The sequence below is a fragment of the Gracilinanus agilis genome, chromosome 1 (assembly GCF_016433145.1).
Source record: "Gracilinanus agilis isolate LMUSP501 chromosome 1, AgileGrace, whole genome shotgun sequence".
NCBI lineage: Eukaryota > Metazoa > Chordata > Mammalia > Didelphimorphia > Didelphidae > Gracilinanus > Gracilinanus agilis.
In genome coordinates, this window is record NC_058130.1 from 695,592,277 (window position 1) to 695,616,701 (window position 24,425).

A 24,425-nucleotide genomic window follows, 5' to 3' on the forward strand; every position below is an offset into this window, starting at 1 on the left:
CTCTCTCTCTCTCTCTCTCTCTCTCTCTCTCTCTCTCTTTTTTCTCCCCCCCCCCATGGGATCTGTAATAGAGAGAAGAGACACCAATATTTCTAATGAACAACAAATCAAAAATATAAAAAATTTAAAATTAGATTTTTTTGCAAACTTTTATAGCGAGCACTTACATAGCACTTTAAGTGTTGTATTTTACACATTATCTCATTTGTGCAGCAACCTTGTGCAGCAGGTGCTATTATTATCCCCTTTTTACAAATGAAGAAACTGAAGGGGTGAGCGGTTATGTGACTTACTAAGGGTCACACAGCTAGTAAATGTCTGAAATTATGTTCTTCCTGACTCCAAATTCAGCATTTTACTATCATACCCCAGAGTTGCCACAGAGACAGGAATGAAGAGTCTGGACAACATATAAAAAAGATTATACACTGTAATCTGAGTGTAATTTTACAAGTAATATAGGATCTGACAAAGACAGATGGGTTGGGAAAGAATTAATAGGTTGCTATCTGCTTCCTGACTGAATCAGTAGAGGCCAAATTCATTTCAATAAGAGATCAAGGAACCAATGAAGTACTTGAAAAGGTTATCAACAACCTAAAAGTTAGATCTATACACTTCTGATACAATAGGGCAGTGATGTGCAAACTACAGCCCATGGGCCAGATGCAGCCCCCTGAAATGTTCTATCCAGCCAAGTGACATTATTCCTAATCTGACAAATACAATGAGTAGGATACAATACAATGAAACTTCTAAAGAGTTGCCTTAGAAACAGACTGACAGATGAGCATTTCCTTTCCTTTGGTCCCCTCTTTAAAAGTTTGCCCATCACTGCAATAGAGGAAAGCAGTAAAGGAATTATTTTATGACTAAGTAATGAAGGAGCAGAAAACTGTGAATCAATGTGGCACACTGGACAGAGATCTGGCTTCAGTTAGAAAACCTAGCTTCTCTGATATACTGGCTGTGGGAACACAAACAAATCACAAATTCTTTTTCAACCCTACTTTTCTTATTTGTAAAATAAGGATAATAATATCTATAGTAATTACATGGTGGTTGTGAAGCTGAAAAGAAAAAAAAGTGAGTAAAATTCTTGTAATGGGATAAAGAAGTCTCAGTGTCATTCATTCATTTTTCCTCCAGCTTCATATCTATTTTATAGAGGTCAGAAAAAGAATCTTTTTTTTCCCCTGAAAGGGTGAGCTGTGCCAAATTCAACCTGCCTGCCCAGAGATAGAGGAAAGCAGATACTATTTTTCATATTTGCTAAAATGTTGCTTATTATTCTTATCTCAATAATTTTTTGTTACCAGGATTTTGGGTAACCATTAAAAGATATATTCCTTTCTAATTGTTTATAGCATACACTTCCTTCCAATAGAACAGGAAATTCTTGCTTAAGATTCTCCAAAAGACCTAGTAGAAAAATTCCAAAAAGCAGATTATTTCTTTTGAAAAAGAGCAAAAGGATCATTGCAGAAGGATTTAGAAGGAGCTTTTTCTTCAGATGAGTCCCAGTGATCAGAATTGAGTGAAATGAGTCTTTTTTTTTCATTGTTTGTTTTTTTTTTGTTTTTTGTTTTTTAACACAATACTGCTGGAGGAGCTAGGACTACCAGGGAAAGGATTTAGAGAACTAAGTTAAACTAAGTCCTTACTGATATGAATATCAAAGGGAGTTAAGACTACTGCCCCCAACTTTTGTAGCATAATAAATGTTTATTGACTGGTTAATAAAATTCCATAAGCCCTGTGCCCTAATACCTACCCGAATCTGATCTGAAGGCATAATATCAGAATTGACTATAACATACACACCCACTAAAAAAACCTGGTGTTTCCCTTAAGACTTCCATTTTGTATAGTTCTTCTCTGGCATTGGGAAATTTGACAATTACCAAACAATGAGTGTGTGTGTACACATGCACATACACACATTGCCCCTCTCCTTCTTCCTCAAAAAAGGTGGCACAGGGAAGAGTGCCAGGCTTGGAATCAGGAAGACATCTTCCTGAGTTCAAATTCAGCCTCAGACATTACCTATGTGAATCTGGACAAGTCACTCAGCCCTCTTTGCCTCAGTTTCGTTTTCTGTAAAATAAGGAGGAGAAGGAAATGGCAAACAATTCCAAGATCTTTGCCAAAAACAAAGACAAGGTCACAAAAAATTGAAAATGAGTGGAAAACAACAAACACACACAGTGCTTAAAAACTTTACAGACCTTGGTCTGCATGTGTGTATGTATTTACATGACCATATTTATAAGTATATGAAGGTGTTTATCTATGTATTTCTGTAAAGGTGGTTTAAATCACCCCACCACATCTGTTCCTGATCAGGTGACAATATATTTTAATGAAATCAATCAATACAAAAATAATAACAGTTAAAAAGAGGAGAGTTCATATTTGAGGAAAATAGATCATCCTATGCAGGTTCAATCTATAACACAGATCATTTCAAAGCCAAACTTGTTTGAACACATGGTATAGGAAATATTTGAGTAAATACAAAAGAGAACTTTCCAACTAGACCCCTCAGAAGGAATAAATGGAAGAAACAGAACCTCAAATATCATCTTTTACTCTCTATATGTAGCCTGAATAAAAATGGAGTTAATGAATTTTGGAGGTCCAAATCTTCCCTTCTCATAACCATCCTAGCAGCATCTATGGATCAGCTGACTGCAGTGTCTGCATCAGAAACCAAGGATAAATTCAATGCAGAATCAAGAGTCTACAAAAAGCCCAGCAGAAAAGTTCTACCTTACCTCAAGTAAACATCTTGGCAACTTCTGCAAAAGGATTTCCTATAACTCTGAATTAATCCTTTGCCACAGGTACTTTAAGCTTGAGCTCACTTTACCCAGTTTAATGTAAGTACTGGTAGGAAACTGTGCTCTTAATTTGGGGTGGGGGCAGATGTTTTGTACCCATTATGTGATCAAGGTAAACAACCATAAAATCTACCTAAGTCTAACTGGCTAATTGTTATCAGCAGGTAACAATGTTAAGAAGCTTACAGGTGGGGTTCATGATTATCACTCACAATCCCTCAGGCTATTGTTATTATTAAAAATGATGAAGGTCCAGAATAAAAGGGAAAATAGTATTTTAATAAAAGCCATGCTGATAGAGATAAATCAACCATGCACCTGTAAGAAACCTATTCCAACATCTCCTTCAGCCATTTTACCTTTCATACCTTCGTGCGCTCAGGTAACTAAAAAGAGGAAGTTCAAAGCCACTTCCCAATATTTAAAGCCATCCCTTACCTTGAAGAAGTCATCTAGAACAGGAAACCCGTTGGACCACAGGAAATATAGTTCCAAGGTCCCCCACATGTCCACAGGAAGTTTGTCAGACACTACATATCTTGAGGCTCCATCCTTCCAAATAGAACCCCAGTACTGTTAAATAACACACTATCCCTTGAACCATTAATGGAAGATGTAGCTATCTCTTGAGATTTCTAGAAAATACCAGTTGTTTAAACCTGAACAAGTCACTTAACTCCTCATTACTGTGGGCAACCCTCTGGAAATTACATGTAAAATATCAAATGGCATTCACTGGAAGAGTTTTCTCATCTATGAGTTTCCTGTTCCAATATTATCATAGGTTGAGTACATATTCTGATCCCTTAACTTCATCTTATTAAATTTGGCTGATCATTCTATAGTTCTGGTTAGTTCTTTTTGAACCCTGTCATAAAACTTCAATAATACCTCTCTCTTCTAGCTTTATGTCTGTCATTCATAAATTTGGTAAACATGCTATCTATGCCTGCACAGCCCTCATAAATATGTACTGAGGGTCTGCTATGTATAGAGTACTAAATATTCAGAGTAAAAGGTGAAAAAAGGGAAATCTGATGTTAAAAACTTTTATTATATTCTTTCCCTTCTTCAGTCTTTCTGAAACTAGTTCATGTTTTCCATTAAAGGCAGGAAAAAAAATTTTGAGGTTCAAAAGTCAACCTTAATTCAAATATGGAGTGATCTGGTAAGAGAAAAATATGACACATACAGTTTTCCTCTAAAATGGCATTATGTCTTTAGTAATGTCTAAGTTAGATTAAAATTAATATCTTCAAGTTCTTATTTTCCATGAAGTTTATTAATGATCCACTTGAAATGGGGGAGGGGATGAAACTCCCTCTACACATCTACAATTATTTCTTAAGAGTCTCCTAAGGCCTTAAAAAGGTGAAACAAGTTTATATTCTTCTCTCAAAAGTATTAATCAAAGTTTCCTAACCTCCAAGAACAAGCTGATGTATGTTCATTATGAAAAATCACATTTTTCAAATCTTAGAATCTCAAAACTATCTTTTAAGATGCCAGGAACTGTGTTATAATTTAAACAATGAAAATTTATTTTCAATAGTAATATCCCCCCTTCCATTCTCGGTAACCCCTATTAGGCTGTATTTTACCAGATCCAACACTGAAAAGACAATCCCAGGGTACCAGTATGAAAATTATTCACAAAAATTTGGCTCATTATATAAAGATGAAGACAAGTTCAAGTGATAACCTGTCAAATGCTAGATCAACATGATTTCAAAGAACTTTAATTTTAAAGAATGAGAACCATTCCTGCTAAGATTTTGCCTTAAACATTTTGAACTCTCCTGATAAGTATTTTAAGTCTTTTCTTAAAGTGGAGCTTTGTTAATTTTCAAAGATATTAATAATATGATCAATAGTTTGTCAATGAGAATATCGTGAGGACTCTAGAACAGGTTCCATCCTATTACACATAGAGATTTACAGTCTTAAAAATCTCTTTTAGTTTCTCTTTACCTAAAAGTTACATATGGAAAAGGCCAGTTCTGCACATTTCTAGCCACCCCTTCCTTTGTCCTTACTAGACAGGCAGGAATTGAACCAGTGCTGGAACAGATTTATGTATGTTTTGTTGTTCTGGTGCAAGGCAGTAAAATGAGAAGGGCAAAAGGAAGTTTACTAGAACTGTATATGTTATGTGATCACTGTGGAAGCAGTGTGATTAACCTCCAAGAAAGGGGTGGGGTTGACAGAAGCCTTGACAGAGCCACCTCCAGTGACCAATCCAAAAGTAGCACTAACCTATTCAAGAGATAGAGCCAGACCTACAACTGAAAATGCAGGTCTGCCAAATGTCCTGAACTGTAGAAACAATCTCAAAGCTTTATTTATTTATCTGTTTGTTTTATAGTCTACTTTTCCCAAAAGTGTTTTCCATTAAAAAAAAAATTTATTCCTGTCTTTTAAAGTTAACTAGGTCAGACTCAAATCAGTGTCTTTTTAGAAGCAAGCAGGAAAGCTCACTCCTTCCTACTTCTAAAAGTTTGGTACGAATTTCCAACAGCTCCTGGAGTTAAAAAGAAACCTACCATTTTGTTAAACTAGTTCAAATTTTGGGCCTGCTTCATGTGTATACTGAGAATCTAGTCTTTGCCACAATTCAAAATCCCTTAATATCACTAATAAAAACTAAGCAGAATACTCTTAAACAATGGGTAAGAATTATGCAAATACAAGGTCTGCAAAAAGTACCAATAGTTTTGACAAATGGAACCCCTCAGGCCTCTAAGCAGACTACTAGTCTTACTGAACCACAGAGTAAATGATAAGCATTTTTAAAAAAACATACCAGGAACTTCAATTAAAAAAAAAAAGACACCATAACCGAGTTTCCTTTTCTTTTATGCTCAATGATTAACCCAATGTAATTTTTAATTTTTAATTTGCATATTAGATATTGCTTCTTATTCATATAGTACACTATTAACTCCCAAATCAAATGTGTTTTAAATTTTTAAAAGCCAGACAAATTTCAACATCCAAATAGATAAAAATTACTACTGGATAAACCAGAAGCATCAAGAGAAAAATTAATTGTTAGGAGTTAATACTTTAACACACTATTTGGAGGAAAACTAAAAGGTAAGTGAAATCAATCTATAACTACATAAAACACTGCAGCAGGGTTTATCCCAATGCAGTATCTTTTAAAAATCCAACTTGAAATGAGGTTGACTTAATATTAAGTATTTGCATATGTTTAAAATATCCATGTTTATTATAAATATTTTAATTAAATACTCCACAGAGGACCACCTTTCCTAAAACAAATAATTTCTTCTATTTAAGTAAAAGAGTTATATTTTCCTCTCTTGGGATTTTCTATTTATTCACAGGGCATAGCATTTCCCCTGTAATATTTTAAGGAAACATGCCCCAAATACTGCCAGGAACACAACCAGGGAACTTATTATTGCCTTGAAATTAATTTATAATTTTTAATGAGGTGAAAAATTTTTGGAAAGCAATTACTGCAATTTCTGACTCAGGAACTATGAATCCATTTTTTTCCCATCATATGGAATACAAAGTATATATATCTGTTTCTACCACTAAAGTTTATTTAGTTTCTACCACTAAAGGATACCAACTTTAAAGCCAGAAGAAAAAAAATAATTAGGAAGGTAAGTTTTCATACTATTTTAATTAATTTAGCCACTTCTTTTTCTTGAGAACTTTCACAGACAAAATAAAAAATTAGCAGTATCACAGTGATAAAATTGATATGACAAATAAAAGAAAAAGTACAAAAGCTAAAAAAATTAATGTTTACTCATTTAAACATGTTTTTAATGATGAAAGATTAGCCAGTTAGTTGGTGATTCTAATTGCGAATTTCTTTCAACCATTTATTTTTATCCATTTGAGATAGCAATTTATTGAAAAGAAAAACCTTATTAGCCTTTCGGCAACAAAATATAATTTTGAAACAATAAAATGCAAGAAATTTTAAAATTATTTATACCTTTAGCCCAACATATTGGAAATGGGCTACAGCCGCTTTTCTCCATATAGATAGCACCTGCTGGTTTCAGGGCCGGTTGGCCAGCCAGTTCCAACAACATACACACAATTGTATAGAGATCAAGCCAGGATTCAGCATACAAAGTCCCAATTCAGTGCTCCAATAGTATTTGCTCCTGTAGGGGGGCTGGAAAGCTAATCACTTGAACGCATTCAATCCACAAGCAAGGCTAAGCTTCCCCCCTACATTTGTTCCTGTTTGGATAGTTTGCATCGAAATTTGGTAGGTATCACTTCTGTAACATTTTCCAGCAGCAGGAAGAATTGCTTTTCAATTACAGAATCTTCTCATGCGTCCGCAATTTGAAACACAGACCATTCTTGCCAGAGTGAGCTACTGAACAGAATGCAACCAGCTAGTAATGTGACCGTGTGGGTCTGTATTCCTAGATTCATTCAGGAAGGGAGGGAGGGAAAGGGGAAGGAGGAAGAAAGGGGAGGGAGGAGAGAGAGAAGGAGATTAGAAAGCACCTTATTAATATGCTAATCTCACCCTTCTGTTCAATTCACCCAGCAGACTCCTGTTTACAAAACTGACAGCCTATTCCAAAATTGACTGAGCTGCAAATCAAGCTTGACCCAGGTCAGGATTGTATATGGCTCTTTAAGTCATTTTTTTTTTGTTGTTGTTTTCAAATTCTTGCCTCTGGCATTTTATCAAACCATTCGGATATTAATGGAGTTAAAAGAATTACCCTGATCAACAATCTGAAAAATGACAAAAAAAAAAATCCTAAAGATTTCTGATACTGAATATTTTCTGTCAAATTAACACTTTCCCCATAAATGTAGCTCAACAAAAACTCATAAAAGCAAAAGGCTATAGTAGCTACATTCTTACTGAATTAACCTAGAGAATACTGGTGGACTGGAGACATATTTTTTCTAATCTCCTAAAGCAAAATATGATTAAGAGATGAAGTCATATATGGAGTAAGAGCAAAATATCCTCATAATCAGTACCAAAGCTAGCTCCCCTCCTAACATAAAGACAACTTACTTTTTTCCATTCAAAGTGGGAAAAGACAAAGGTCATCTTTAAAACTGTAACTATAAAAAAACATTCCACTTCAGTTGTAAGAGAATAACTAGGAACCTCATGTCCTCATTCTTTAGGTTTATGTGATACAAAGTCATATTAAAAATTTGTCCAATACACAGAGAATCAATGTAATTATTTTTTGTAGCATAAGCCTACAAACTAGATTGCCTTTGTATTCAGGAATATAGTTCTCTAGGTACTTGTAAGCAAGTCACAAAATCATTTCAGTAATATCTCTGTATCAATGTATCACAAAAAAACACTGTCAAAATGAAAAAGGAGAAAGCCAGTTAATTTTGTTTATGCCTTAACCATTAGATCTCTTAAAATACTGTAAATAATCAAGAGGACTATAAAAGAATAAATTCATTAACTTTACAAAGTATACTGAAAACAAAGCACTTAACACAAATCTGCCTGGAACAGAAGATGCTCACAAGGTTGGCCAATGTTGCCTAACATCTGCTTTATTTTAAAATGTGCATCATTAGCCACTCTTGACCATGGTTTTGTCCTAGCTGGCCCACTGTGCCTTCAAGGCAACCAACACCAGTAAGAGTTTCAAGTGACCTCTAATGGCCCAATGAAAAGGGCCCATTTGTCAGTCTGAATTCTGACTTCTGACCTCAGGCAACTATGGTGAGTGGCTACAGAAAAACAGCAGGCCAAGAATAAAGCAGAAGAAATAAGCAGATGGGTCTACTAGAGTAGACTTTATCAGGCTTCTTTTTCTAGTAAGTAAGGAGGGAAGGGGGATAAGTTCTGGTCTACAAAAGACTTCTCCCACTGTCAGAAGAATAAAATACGGAGCAATGAAGCAAGAATGGGACAGCTAAACTAGCCCAATGAGAACAGCCTGATATCCTATTTGAACTGTTACCTGGGTACAGTTCTGATAAACCAGGCCACAGTGAACCTAATTTGGAGGTAATTTAGGCCCTGTAGTTAGAGGGGCCCCACAGAGCTGGCCCCAGTTGGCTGGGAACCAACCAACTGGGCCCCCTGCTGAAACTATCCTAAAGCCCCAAGGCATTTAAAACAAAACAAAAAAAAGGGCAGTAAAATGACTGGAAAGCAGGTTTGCCCTCTCACAATTATACACAATACCGAAAAAAAGTCTTAGTGGTTTTTTTTTTAAGAAGCTCAAAACTACATTAAGACTTTCCCTTGTGTATGAGGAGTCTTACCTAAGTCAGGTATAATACAAAACACATGGCTAGCCTTGGCTCAGCCCTTGCTTCTCTTAAGTATCTGTCCTTTTCCCCCCCTTTTTTCTAGTCTTATCTTTATTCCCCAGGAATATACAAGTAACCAGAAAAATTGAAAGAATACTAGAAAAAGGCAAAAAAAAAAAAATCTGTATGTCAAACTCAAAAAGAAATGAGCCACCAATCCACACATGAGGATTCAGGAGACAACATACTGCATTGGTTTAAAAAATGTATTATGTTTAATTGTATTTTTGTTTTGTTAAACAATTGTTAAATATTTTTAAATTATCTTTTAATCTGACTCTGCCCACACTCAAGAGCATTGTGGGATTGCCACTTCTGCTCTACATAGTAAACATTTAATACTTATTGATTAATTCACAAAGTAGAGCAAAAGCTGAGGTTAAATGTTTATATACTCTGCAAAAGCTTATACCCTTATTTTCTAACAGTTCTTGGAGCAAAGTATTTTTGTTTGAAGAAACCCGAGTTCAACTCCAACCTTGGACATTTATTAGCAGTGTGACTCTGAGAAAGTAATTTAATTTCTGTTTCAGTTTACTCAACAGTAATAATAATAGCACTGACTGGTTTTTGTAAAGATAAGATGAGAAAATAATTTGTAAAGCACCCAGCAGTGTCTGGTACATAGAAGGCACTAAATAAATGGTTGTTAGGGTTGAAAAAGATTTCTAAACAAAGGTAGATCTAATACTGAATATGTGACAACAACAAAAAAGGATTGGATTTAATCAGAAGAGCTGTGTTTGCATCTGGGCTTTCTTACTTAGTTAACTGTATGACCTTAGACAAATTACTTCATCCCCAAGAATCTATAAAATATTGATTTATAAGTAAAACTATCTCCACATTAATTTTTTTGTTTGTTTTTTTTTACCCTTAACTTCTGTGTATCGGCTCCTAGGTGGAAGACTGGTAAGGGTGGGCAATGGGGGTCAAGTGACTTGCCCAGGGTCACACAGCTGGGAAGTGTCTGAGGCTGGATTTGAACCTAGGACCTCCCGTCTCTAGGCCTGACTCTCAATCCACTGAGCTACCCAGCTGCTCCTCCACACTTATTTTTAAGAAAAGATTTTGCAAACTACACAGTACTACAGAAATATGTAATTACATTGTATAGTGCATGCTTTTACATATATGATGATCTTAGTTGAATCCAGAAAGAAATGGCAGCTATTCCCATTTTATAGATAAGGATGTCAGGGCTCAATAAGGGGCTTCCAACAAGCCAAAACATCCACACATGACATGCACACACAACCCCTTACTAGGTTCTTTTAAAAAATAAATAAAAAAGAAAATGAAAAATGAAAAATGAAAAGACTGAAAACAGTGAGAGGGCTTTATTTGTACTGCCAGAGTTAACTATCCATTAGTATGCCAAAATATCATGAACTAAATTCAATCCACCTGGGTTCTTTTTTGAGTAGGAAAAGAATGTCCGTCCATCTTCCTTGGCACTTCTATCAGCACTGATGTTATTTTCCTAATATTAACAATGTCACAAAGTTACCTTCTTCAAGACAAAAAAAAAAGGCATACCAGATGATATTAGAGGTCAGCTGGCTAAAAACCAAGATGAAAGGAACAGAATGCAGGAAAAGAGAACATTATTAATGAGGATAGAAATTAAAAATACATTTCATGATGGTATTTATGGGTAACCCACAGCTAAGTAGGCACCCTGATATTAGTAACACACAGGTTCAACTCAGTTTCTGAATTCGTTTCAATTCTATGCAACTCAAATCACTAAAATAAAATCAATAAATGAGTCCTCACAAAAAAGGATAAAATGGGAATATATACTTCCAATGAAATAAATAGATGGCGGCTTTTATTTATCAAGCCGTATTTCTATCAGTGGTACTATTATTCATTCAATGTCCTAGGCTAGAAATTTGGATTTCTTGGAAGTCCTCCTACTTGTACAACCACTCTTCCCCATCTCCCTAAAAGGTTCATCATTCTTATCTTAAGTATGGGTATTCCCCCGCAAAAGATTATTCTCAGCCCTCTCCTCTCTTCCTAGCTATTCCTAAAATAGATGTTTCAGTTATATAATATCTCATCTGAGCTTTAATTTTAATTAATTTTACATTTTAATTTAAATATTTTAATTTCAAACTACCAAATATGCATAATCTGGCTATCCTGCTTGCCTTTCAAACTCAAAATATTTAAATCTGACCTGACTCCATCAAAAACACTGCCTCTCATGCTATTTCAGTTGTTGGCATTACTGCCTTTCTCAGGCAATCAATAAGCATTCATTGATTGCTCACTATCTGCCAGGCACTGTGGTGGACGCACAAAGAAAAGGAAAAGATTGTCCCTGCTCTTAAGGAGCTCACAATTCACAATGTAGTGATGGAGATCCATGCAAACAACTATAGTTGCACAAATAAGATATATTCAAGATAAACTAGATATAATCAAAAGAGCAAAGGCACTAGTATTAATGTGGTCAGAAAGAGTCATAAGCAGGGCTTAAAGCATCCTTATCACCCTACCCTTTCTTCATTCCAAAGGCATATTCAATCAGAACTCTAGATTCTACCTCTACTACATCATCACTCTCCTCTCCATTTGAATTGCTACCAATCCTAATCAGAGTTATCACCAGCTTTCACCTCAACTTATAATCTTCTAAACTAGTCTCTTTTTCTGGTCTCTTTCCTCTCTGATATTAGTACAGTACTTGAAACACAGAAAAAGGTAAATAGATCCTTTATCTAAGTGCTTTCATCTATTTATCCAAACTATCATTGGCACAGCAAGCAAAATAATCTTTCTAATAATGAGATCAGCTTCCTATTTAAAAAGAAAAAAGAAAAATTCAGTGGCTTTCTATTTCTTAGGGTATGAAATATAAAGTCCTTAGGCATGACAATGAAAGTATCAATGCCACAATCTGGCATCAGTATCCCTTTAACCTTGATTTCACATGATTCCCTTTCATATTTCAGCCAAACTAAACTACTAGCTGTTCCTCAATATTTTCTAGCACTGTCCAGCTAATAAAAAATGACCACAAGCATCATAAGATTTAATGAAATAGACCCTTCACTACGATATGGAAGAATCATGATAGAGAGACCTGGTGAAGATCAATGGAGGTACAAACAAAAATGGCATCAGAATATAATACAGATCGCTTGGACATAAAGAAAAAAATATATAAATTCAAGAAACAATCTCATGACTGGCACTATATAATAGCTACAATGTGTAAACTTCAGTTATCAGTTATATTGGAACTTCCTCTAAGCTAAAAAAACAAAGCAAATAAAAATTCTGTGGCTTTCCTTAATTATAACCTTATCTTTCAAATATCTGAGAAAGCAATGTAAGGAACTATCTTAGTTTATACCTATCAGGAAGACTTTGTTATTTATATAAACCGAAAGGATGAGAATCTTGGGAATAAATGAATAGTCCATACTGAATTTATAATAGAGGAAAAGAAAGTTATGTATAGTTTGATATTCACTTTAGATAATAGGAGGGCAGATTTCAAGTAGTTCAATAAAAGGAAGATAGGAGCTCGTGGACTAATAACTATACAAAGGAAATTATTCCAACAGGAATAGGAAGCTCAAAAGAATGAACTGAAAATACTATAAGAAATACTTCTGATGAGGAGGAAAAGGGGGAGTTATCTGAAGAAGGAAATGAAATATCCAACTTTAACAAGACATGCAGTAGAGATAGACTTAAGTGCAGGAAGCAGATGATAAACAAAAAAAGGCCCAATATACATAATGATATGTCTGTTACAGCATCAACTGAGCTTAAACTGATAAACAACAAAAAGAACTGCAGGTAGGAATTTTGTTAAGTTATATCAAGGGAAAAGAGGAAGGCCAAAGAAAGGACAGCACCACTACTCAAGGTGGATAAAATGATCATAACAAATGAGGAAAAAAGGCAGAATAATTAAACTCAGTTACTGCTTTCATTTCCTCTGCCAAGGGGAATAATATTCAAATTGAAAATGAGAGATTATAACAGATAAGACACCAATATCCAAATAATATAGGAAAATAGTAAGATATAATAGTGCCCAATATGAGCTTAAAGTTACCAGGCCCATAAAAATTATTCACCACCAGAGTACTGAAAAAAATCAATGACATGATTGGTGATCCCTTGTGAGTGAACATTCAAAATTGTTAAAGGTCTGGAGAAAGTCAATTAGTAACCTTTTATTAAAAAAAAAAAAAAAAAAAAAAAAAAGGGAAGCAATCAGAATATGCAACCCAAAGGCCAGTAAATTTGATTCTTTCCTAAATTTTAGAACAGTTTTCTCAGTCTTCATCCTTCTTGACCTCTCAAAGGCACCTAGAAAACCAATCCTATCTTTTACTTGATCTTCTTTACTTAAATAAAAACTTTTAAAATGTTTTCCTTAGCTTTCTTCACCAGCACCAATTTATTCTGAGCTTTAGCACTGCCCAGTTTATTCATAAAAGACTATGCTAAACTTTTATATTTATCCTTCATATTTGCCCTTGTTTCTATCTTCTATACAAGTCTTTTAAGAAATCTAACTTGCTTGATTAACCTGTGCATCCACACACTATCTATTTGGATGACAACTTATATTCTTCTTATATCTTTAGAGTTACATTAAGCACATCTTGATGTACATTGTGAATTTACTTTCCCAGTAAAATTTAAACTTATAGGATTCTACCTATATTTTCTCTGAATGCTTGGAAGTTACTTCTTAAAATTCAAGAATACAATTCAGATTATTCATTGTTTTCATAAAGTTTCTTCCACCTAAAGCTTCTATCATTACCAACAAACATGACACAATGAAATAATTTTCCTCTACACTCTTCATTTAAATTAATAAAATGAGCCTTATCAATAGTGGCATTCTTATTAAAATCTAAATTAAAAGAAATTAAAAGAAAAAGAAAGTTTCATCTAAGTGGAAAAATGACTCACAGTTTTCCCAATAAAGAAGTTTGCAGAATTGAATTAAATGTACATCTCAAACACCTCATCTCACATTTACAGAAAATTCGGTAATTTCACAATGCAGTGCCCCCTGATGACCATAAGTAATAAAGACAACACAATGATAATAACTGTAGTTTTTGCACCATTATCTGTAATGGAGGAAGAAACAAGGAAATTTTATGAAGAACCTTATGAAAATTTCCCCACTATGTGATTTTAAATGAAAAGTGAGCAAAGGAGGACAGCAAAATATGAGGGTTCTACTTTATGTAACTAAAGAGGTTGAGAAAGCCTGAAGACTACTTAGAAGTTTTATGCTTATATATAAGGGAAAGGGAAGAGAATGAACATTTTTATAATACTGTGTACCAATCTAAGCTAAGCTCTATACTAAGCACTTTTATAAATATTATCTCATTTGATCTTCACAGCAACCCTGTGAAGTAGGTGATATTAATATCTTCATTTTAGAGGCAGCTAGGTAGCTCAGTGGATAAAGAGCCAGGCCTGGAGACTGGAGGTCTTGGGTTCAAATTTGACTTCAGATACTTCCTAGCTGTGAGACCCTAGGCAAGTCACTTAATCCCCAATGCCCAGCCCTTACCACTCTTCTGCCTTGAAATTGACACTTAATATTGATTCTAACACAGAAAATAAGGGTTTACATATCCTCATTTTATAGTTGAAGAAACTGAGGCAAAGACTTCCTCAAAATCACATAGTTAATAAGTGTTTGCGGTTAGATTCGAAGTCAAGTCTTCCTGACTCTAATCACAGTTCTCTATTCACTGTAGAACCAGATGCCTCTAAATGATGTATATAAGAAAAAAGTTGAAAAGTACTAAATATCCCCAAAATGTACATATGTACACATATACACTTACCAGGCAAGAGACAACTGATTATCAAAATCTGTGTATAATTAGATCACTGATTTCTTAGAATAAAGGTAAAAATCAGCACAACCATAGAAGGATAAAGATAAGAAGAAACAATGATATGCAATTACATCTCCAACCTGATCTATTTGAAAAAGCAAATGATACTCAAAAGGGGAAATCAAAGCTATCACCATTTCCTAAAGAAATAAAACAAATAGAAAGCAATCTACAATGAGAAGGCCAAAAACAAATTAAAGCACCTCCGGCTCCAAAAGAAGGCCAGGATAAGCTGGTAAATGGAGAGAAGGGGTCAGATACAAGACATGTTGTAAAGGTAAGACTGGACAATAGATTAGATATATATGGTGAGAAAGAGGAATTCTGAAAAATGTGGAGGTTATAAACGGAAACACTGGAAGGATGGTAATGTATTCAGTTAAAAAAAATTGGAAAAGATGAAGATTTAGGGGGAAAGATTATAAACTGTTTTAGACAGGCTGAGTTTAAGATGCTCTGAACACTTGGTATGAAATGTGAAAATGAAGGTCATGTAAGAGATTAGAGCTACATAAACAGATCTGGGAGTCATTTGTATCAAAATAGTCATACCCTGAAATGTTGATGAAGCTATGAAGAGAATATAGAAAAAGAAGAGAAGATGGCTTAGGACAGGAGCCATGGGGTAGCAGCTGGATAGTTCAGTGGATTGAGAATCAGGCCTAGAATAGGGCAGTCCTAAATTCACATCTGGCCTCAGACACTTCCTAGTTGTGTGACCCTAAGCAAGTCACGTAACTCCCATTGCCTAGTCCTTACCATTCTTCTGCTTTGGAACCAATACTTAGCATTGATTCTAAGGTGGAAGGTAAAGGTTTTTATTTTTAAAAAAAGCCATGGGGAACATCCACAGTTAGGACACATGCTATGGACAATGAGCCAGCAAAGCCTACTGAAGAGATAATTAGACAGGTAGGAGGCAAACTGAAAGAGAAACAGAGAGAGAAGTGTGGAAAGAGACAGAGAGGGCAGTGAAGGAGGGTAGGGAGAAAAACAGAGAGGGAGGGAGGAGAGAGAGAAAGTAGCAAGCAGGTCGTGAAAAAAATACTCAGATCTGGTAGTTAGGAGGTCACTGTTAAGTTTGAGAAAAACAGTTTTAATCAAGTGATAAGGCTAAAAGACATACTGCAAAGGACTAAAGAATTATTTATATGTGTAAATATTATAGCATTATCTCTAGTAGAATATGAGTTTTCCAAGAGCAGATTTTTTAAAAGTATTTACACCTAGTTGCTAGAACAGTATATGTACACATGGCATATGCTCAATATAGCCTTGGTGCAAATTACAGAGACTAATATCTAATAATATATACCAAGATAAAGTCAAGATGGATCTATAATTTAGAAACAAAGGGTGACACTATAAAAAATGAGGGGAGCATAAAAGAGTTTACCTGTCAGACCAATGGATAAGGGAAGAATATGACCAAACAAGAAAGAGAGCATTTTGAGATGTAAAATGGATAATCTTGAGGAATTCTGGGAAGATGGTGGCATAGAAGTAGCAAGGCTCCAGACCTCTACCACCAATCAAGGAGAAAGAGCTCCAAGGGAACAGAAAACCAAATCTGACAACACAACAGAGTTAGGGGATCTTCCAGCTGAACCCAACTTAAAAGGTACATGGAAAAGAAAAAACAAAGCCTGAATTCTTGGAACTCTCAGTGTGAGGGAAAGAAAGGAGGAAGATCCCATATCCCCTCCTTCACCTAATGTGCTCAGTTTCCAGCAGATCCTGGAATGTCTGGGTGGGCTAGGGTGCTAGTCCAAGGGAGTACCTCGCTGGCACAGCTGTGCCAAACTCAAGGCTCTGATCATGGACAGCAGGGAGGCTGATGGGGAAGAAAACCAGAGAGGATGAACAAATGCTCCATCTTACCCTGAGCCCACAGGCCTTTTCTCTGCCTCAAAAACCTCTGAGGTTTTTACCTCAGGGCACTTCCAAGCTGTGCAGATCACCCTGGATCAATCCTATCAATACAGCAGACAAGAAGTCTTCAGAGGGCAGGGAAGCTCCAACACCCCTCCACCACAGACTACAATGAAAATCTGGCCTCAGGTCCCACTAATCTATTTAATCAACAAAACAGAGAAGAACCCCTCCCAAGACTGAATAACCCAAACCCACAGATAAAAAAAAAATGATCAGAGGACCCAGATTAAAGCCAATTACAGGGAGAAAGAAGGAAAAAATGAGTAAACAACAGAAAAAGAAAAAAGAAACCACAATCAGCAACTTCTATCCAGAAAGTGAAGAAAGAGCAAAGGTATCAAAGAAGATAAAGGAACACTAAGTAAAAACATAGAAACTTCATTGAAATGGACCCAGGCTTTGGAAGAACTTAAAATTCAATTAACTCAAGAAGTCAAAATTCAGAAAACAATCAACAGAGGCTGAAGACAATTGAGAAAAGGAAGTACATGATCTAAAACAAGAAAATAATGTCTTAAAAGCCCAAACTGAACAGCTGGAAAACAAAGCAAAGAAGGTGAAAGATGATCTAAAAAGAAAATCAGACCAGAAGGGGGATGACCAAAAAGCCAGGGGTGAAATTCAGTCTTTAAAAATTAGAATTCGGGGCAGCTGGGTGGCTCAGTAGAATGAGAGTCAGGCCTAGAGACGGGAGGTCCTAGGTTCAAATCTGGCCTCAGCCACTTCTCAGCTGTGTGACCCTGGGCAAGTCACTTGACCCCCATTGCCTACCCTTACCACTCTTCTGCCTTTCAGCCAATACACAGTATTGACTCCAAGACGGAAGGTAAGGGTTTTTTAAAAAAAAAAAAAATTGAATTCAACAACTAGAAGCAAATGATTTCACAAGGCAGCAAGAATACATAAAAAAAAATCAAAAAAATAAAAAATTTGAGGAAAATATTAAACACCTCATTGACACAACCAGAGATATGGAAAACAGATCTCAAAGAGACAGTTTAAGAATTATTGGCCTACCAGAATAACATGACAAAAGAAAAAGTCTGGACATCATCCTACAGGAAATTATGCAAGAAATTTTATGTCCTGACATTCTTAAAGGGCAACAAACGGAATAGTGGGGAGGAAAGCAATACTGGGGGGATGGGGCATAGCTTAAAAAGATTCTAAAGAACAATAAGATAGGAATAAGAAGGGAGGGGGGAGAAAGGGAAATACAATAAGGGAGGGGAATAGGGGAACTGATTAAAAACAAAACCCTAGTATAAAAGGAAATAGTGAAAGAATAAAGGGCAGGACAAGGAGAGGAAATCAAAATGTCTGGGAATACACAGTTGATAATTATAACTCTGAATGTGGACGGGATGCAGTTGAGCATAAAACAGAAGCAAATAGCAGAGTGGATGAGAAACCAAAATCCTTCCCTATGTTGTCTATAAGAAACACACATGAGATAGGCAGACATACATAGAGTAAAAATGAAAGGCTGGAGCAAAATCTATTGGGCTTCAACTGAGAAAAAGAAGACAGGAGTTGCAATCATGATTTCTGACAAGTGCAAAGTAAAAATAGATCTGGTTGAAAGAGATAGGGAAGGTAATTACATCCTGATATAAGGCAGTATAAACAATGAAGAAATATCAGTACTCAACATGTATGCACCAAATGGTATAGCATCTACATTTCTAAAGGAGAAATTGGCAGAGCTCAAGGAGGAAATAGATAATAAAAACTGTACCAGTAGGACACCTGAACGTTCCCCTATCAGATCTAGATAAATCAAACCAAAAAATAAATAAGAAAGAGATAAGAGAGGTAAATGAAACCTAGAAAAATTAGAGTTAAGAGATATATGGAGAAAAATAAATACGGACAAAAAGGAATACAGCCTCTTTTCAACAGCACATAGAACATTCACAAAGATTGACATGTACTAGGGCATAGAAACATGGCAAACAAATGCAAAAAAGCAGAAATAAAAAATGCAACCATATCAGATTATAATGCAATAAAAATAGTTATTAGCAAGGATACATGGCGTGGCAAACAAAAACTAATTGGAAATTAAATAATATGATTCTCCAAAATAAGTTAAAGAACAAATCATAGAAAGAATTAATAATTTCATTGAAGACAATGACAACAATGAGACCTCCTATCAAAACCTATGGGATACAGCAAAAGCAGTACTAAGGGGGAAATTTATTTCACTGAGTGCATATATTAATAAATTAGGGAGGGCAGAGGCCAATAAATTGGGCATGCAACTTAAAAAACTAGAAACTGAACAAATTAAAAATCTCCACATGAAAACTAAATTAGAAACACTAAAAATCAAAGGAGAAATTAATAAAATTGAAAGTACAAGAACTATCGAATTAATAAGACTAAAAGCTGGCACTTTGAAAAACAGATAAAACAGACAAAGTACTGGTCAATCTAATAAAAAAAAAGGAAAGAAGAAAACCAAATTAACAATATCAAAGATGAAAAGAGAGACCTTACCTCTAATGAAGAGGAAATTAAGGCAACCATTAAAAACTATTTTGCCCAATTATATGGCAATAAATATAGCAATCTAGGTGAGATGGATGAATAGTTACAAAAATATAAATTGCCTAGATTGTTAGCAGAAGAAATATAATACTTAAATAATCCAATATCAGAAAAAGAAATTGAACAATCCATCAAAGAACTCCCTAAGAAAAAATCACTAGGGCCTAATGGATTCACAAGTGAATTCTATCAAACATTCAAAGAACAAATAATCCCAATATTATATAAATTATTTGACATAATAAACAAAGAAGGAGTCCTACCAAATTCCTTTTATGACACTAATATGGTACTGATTCCAAAGCCAAGCAGACCAAAAACAAAGAAAACTATAGACCAATCTCCTTAATAAACATAGATGCAAAAATCTTAAATAGAATACTAGCAAAAAAGACTCCAACAAGTGATTATGAGGGTTATCCATCATGATCAGGTGGGATTTATACCAGGAATGCAAGAATGGTTCAACATTAGGAAAACCATCCACATAATTGACCATATCAACAAGCTAACAAACAAAAATCACATGATTATCTCAATAGATGCGGAAAAAGCCTTTGACAAAATACAACATCCATTCCTATTGAAAAAACTAGAAAGTATAGGAATAGAAGGACCTTTCCTAAAAATAATAAACAGTATATATCTAAAACCATCAACAAGCATCATATGCAATGGGAATAAATTAGAAGCCTTCTCAATAAGATCAGGCATGAAACAAGGATGCCCACTATCACCTCTATTATTTAACATTGTACTAGAAACACTAGCAGTACCAATTAGAGAAGAAAAAGGTATTAAAATAGGCAATGAGGAGACTAAGTTATTACTCTTTGCAGATGATATGATGGTCTACTTAAAAAATCCTAGAGAATCAACTAAAAACCTAGTGGAAATAATCAACAACTTAAGCAAAGTTGCAGGATACAAAATAAATGCACATATATCATCAGCATTTCTATATATTTCCAACACATCTCAGCAGCAAGGGTTAGAAAGTGAAATACCATTTCAAATCACTCTAGACAATATAAAATACTTAAGGAATCTATCCACCAAAACAAAAACAGGAATTATAGGAACACAAGTACAAAACACTTTCCAAACAAATAAAACTAGATCTAAACAATTGGAAAAAACATTGACTGCTCATGGGTAGAATGAGCTAACATAATAAAAATGACCATTCTACCCAAATTAATTTACCTATTTAGTGCCATACCTATCAATCTACCAAGAAACTTTTTTACTGAATTAGAAAAAAAGTATAACAAAGTTTATTTGGAATAACAAAAGATCAAGAATATCAAGGGAAATAATGAAAAAAACATGAAGGAAGGTGGTCTAGCAGTACCAGATACTAAACTGTACTATAAAGTAGTGGTCATCAAAACAATATGGTACTGGCTAAGAGACGGAAGAGAGGATCAGTGGAATAGACTTGGGTTAAATGACGTTAGCAAGACAGTGTATGATAAACTCAAAGAGCCCAACTTTTGTGACAAAAATCCACCATTTGACAAAAACTGCTGGGAAAATTTGAAAACAAAATGGGAGAGATTAGGTTGAGATCAACATCTTACACCCTACACCAAGATAAATTCAGAGTGGGTGAATGACTTGAATATAAAGAAGGAAAATATAAGTAAATTAGATGAACACAGAATAGTATACTTGTCAGATCTCTGGGAAAAGAAAGTTTTTAAAACCAAGCAATAGTTAGAAAAAAATTACAAAATGTAAAATAAATAATTTTGATTATATTAAATTAAAAAGGTTTTGTACAAACAAAAACCATGCAACCAAAATCAGAAGGGAAACAACAAACTGGGGAAAAAAATCTTTATAAAAAAAAAACTCTGACAGAGGTCTAATTACTCAAAAATACAAGGAGCTAAATCAATTTTATAAAAATCAAGCCATTCCCCAGTTGATAAATGGGCAAGGGACATGAATAGGCCATTTTCAGATAAAGAAACCAAAACTTAAACATAAACATGAGCACATGAAAAAGTGTTCTAAATCTCTAATAATTAGAGAAATCCAAATCAAAACAATTCTGAGGTACCACCTCATACCTAGCAGATTAGCTAAAATGACAGCAGGGGAGAGTATTAAATGTTTGAGGGGATGTGGCAAAATTGGGATGTTAATGCACTGCTGGTGGAGTTGTGAACTGATCCAACCATTCTGGATGGCAGTTTGGAACTATACCCAATGAGTGCTAAAAGAATGCCTGCCCTTTGATCCAGCCATACCATTGCTGGGTTTTTACCCCAAAGAGATCATAGGGAAAAAGACATGTACAAAAATATTTATAGCCACCCTCTTTGTGGTGGCAAAAAACTGGAAAACAAGGGTATGCCCTTCAATTGGGGAATGGCTGAACAAATTGTGGTATATGCTGGTGATGGAATACTATTGTGCTCAAAGGAATAATAAACTGGAGGAATTTCATGTGAACTGGAATGACCTCCAGGAATTAATGCAGAGTGAAAGGAGCAGAGCCAGAAGAACATTGTACAGAGACTGAGACACTGAGGTAAAATCGAAAATAATGGACCTCTGTACTAGCAGCAATGCAATGATCCAGGACAATTCTGAGGGACTTATGGAAAAGAACACTACCCACATTCAGAGGAAGAAATACAGGAGTGGAAACATAGAAGAAAAACAACTGCTTGAACACATGGGTTGATGCGGACATGATTTGGGATGTAGACTCTAAATGACCACCCCAGTGCAACTATCAATATATGGAAATAGATCTTGATCAATGACACATGCTAAAACCAGTGGAAATGCACATCAGCTAAGTGGCAGGGAGGTGGGGGTGGGGTGGAGGGGAGAGTAAGAACATGAATCATGTAACCATGGAAAATTTTTCTAAAAAATAAAAATTCAAAGTCGTAGAGAAAAATAAAATAAAATGGATAATCTTGATCGCATTAAAATAAAAAGGTCCTACACAAACAAAATCAATGCAATCAAGATTAGAAGGGAAGCAAAAAACTAGAAAAGAAAATTTACAGCAAGGTCTCTGACAAAGATCTCAATTCTCAACTATATAGAGAATTGAGTTAAATTTTTAAGAAAGAAATAATTTCCCAAAGGATAAATGGTCAAAGGATATGAATAGGCAGTTCTCAGATATAGAAATTAAAACTATCTATAATCATATGAAAAAATGCTCCAATCACTACAGACTATAGAGAAATGCATATTTAAGCTAAGGTACCACCTTACACCTATGAGATTGGCTAACATAACAAAAAATAAGAAAAATGATAAATGTTGGAGGGAATGTGAGAAAACTGAGACACTGAGATGCTGCTGGTGGAGCTAAACTGATACAACTATTCTAGAGTAATATGAAACCATGTCCAAAGTGCTATAAAGTTTATATCCCCTTTGCCACAGCAATACCAAACTAGATCTGTATCCGAAAGAAATTAAAGAAAGGAGGAAAAGGCATATTTGTTCAAAAATATTTATAACAGCTCTGTTTATGGTGGAAAAAAATTAGAAACTGAGGGTTTGCCCATTAATTGGGAAATGGCTGAACAAGCTGTGGTATATGACTGTAATATAATACTATTGTGCCATGAGAAATGATGAACAGAATGATTTTTTTAAAACCTGGAAAGACTTATATTAACTGAAATAAAGTGGAAGTGAATAGAACCGGGAGAGCATTGTACACAGCAACAGCAATACTGTGCATCAACTGTGAGTAACTTAAACTGTTATCTGTAGTGGAAAGATCCAGGACAACTCTAAGGGTCTCAATAAAGAAAAATGTAATCCACTGCCACTGAAGGAAGTGATAGGAGTCTGAATGCAGACTGAAGTATACCATTTTTCACTTTATTTCCTTCATGAGTTTTTTCTTTTATGTATGATAAGAATGTTCTTTCACATGACAAATATGGAACTATATATTGCACGATAGCACATTTATAACCTCTATTAGATTAAGTGTTGTCTTGGGAAAGGGAGAATGGAGAGAGGGGAAGGAATTTGGACTGCAAAATGTAAAAAACAAATGTTAAAAATTGTTTCTACATGCAGTTGGGAAAAGATACAACAAAAAATTATTGGAGAAAAATATATAATACCTTGTTGAAACGAATAGTTCCTGTTTCATAAAGCTGTTGTGGGATCAAAAGGCATGTTTACATTTTCTGTAAGGAAAAAGTTCCTAACAGCCAACCCAAAGTAGAATAGGCTGCACTGTGAATTAGTGGATACTTGCTCCCTAGAGATTTTCAAGCAAAGATGATGTCAATAATGTTGGATTAGATGACCTTTGAAGTCTCTCATACCTCTAATTCTATTATTCAAGAGCAAAAGAAAAAGCCTAAAGCAGATATAGGTGGCCCTTAGCCCATAAAAAGGTACTAATGCTCTACTCTTATACACCTAAGGCTTTCAAAGCAGTAATGGATGGGCCTTCCTACCTAAGGTAAGATATGTCCTGGACCAGGGATGGGCAAAACTACGGCCAGTGGGTCAGATGTGTCCCCCTGAAATGTTCTACCAGGTCCCAAGACATTATTCCTAATCTGACGAATACAATGAGTAGGATACAATACAATGAAACTTTGAAAGAGTTGTCTTAGAAATAGACTGACAGATGAGCATTTCCTTTCCTTTGGCCCCTGTGAAGAGCCTGCTCTTCCCTTGGTTGGGTCTCTGGAGGTGGGATGGCGTGGCAAAGAATGGAGTGAAAACAAGCCAGAGTGCAAGTCAAATTGCAGAGGCTGTTCCTTCTAGTGCCATCTGCTGATTTTCATTTTTATACTCTTTTTTCTTTATGATCTCATACAGGTTTTGATTTTCCCATACTTTCAAAATCACATATTAA

The 24,425-nt window shown here is 35.1% G+C and overlaps 1 protein-coding gene across 5 annotated transcripts in view; it reads right to left on the minus strand.

Moving 5' to 3' along the window:
• The window catches only part of PTK2 (protein tyrosine kinase 2), a 410,474-nt gene that overhangs the window by 283,244 nt on the left and 102,805 nt on the right, over positions 1 to 24,425 (minus strand). For 4 of the 5 annotated variants that reach the window (XM_044669268.1, XM_044669260.1, XM_044669274.1 and 1 more), the window contains exon 1: positions 6,823 to 6,922. The exons of the other annotated variant lie outside the window; for it this stretch is intronic. In XM_044669268.1, coding sequence (XP_044525203.1) covers positions 6,823 to 6,922 — 100 coding nt within the window. Of the gene's footprint in view, positions 1 to 6,822; positions 6,923 to 24,425 lie in introns of those variants that run through there. 5 annotated transcript variants of the gene reach the window in all.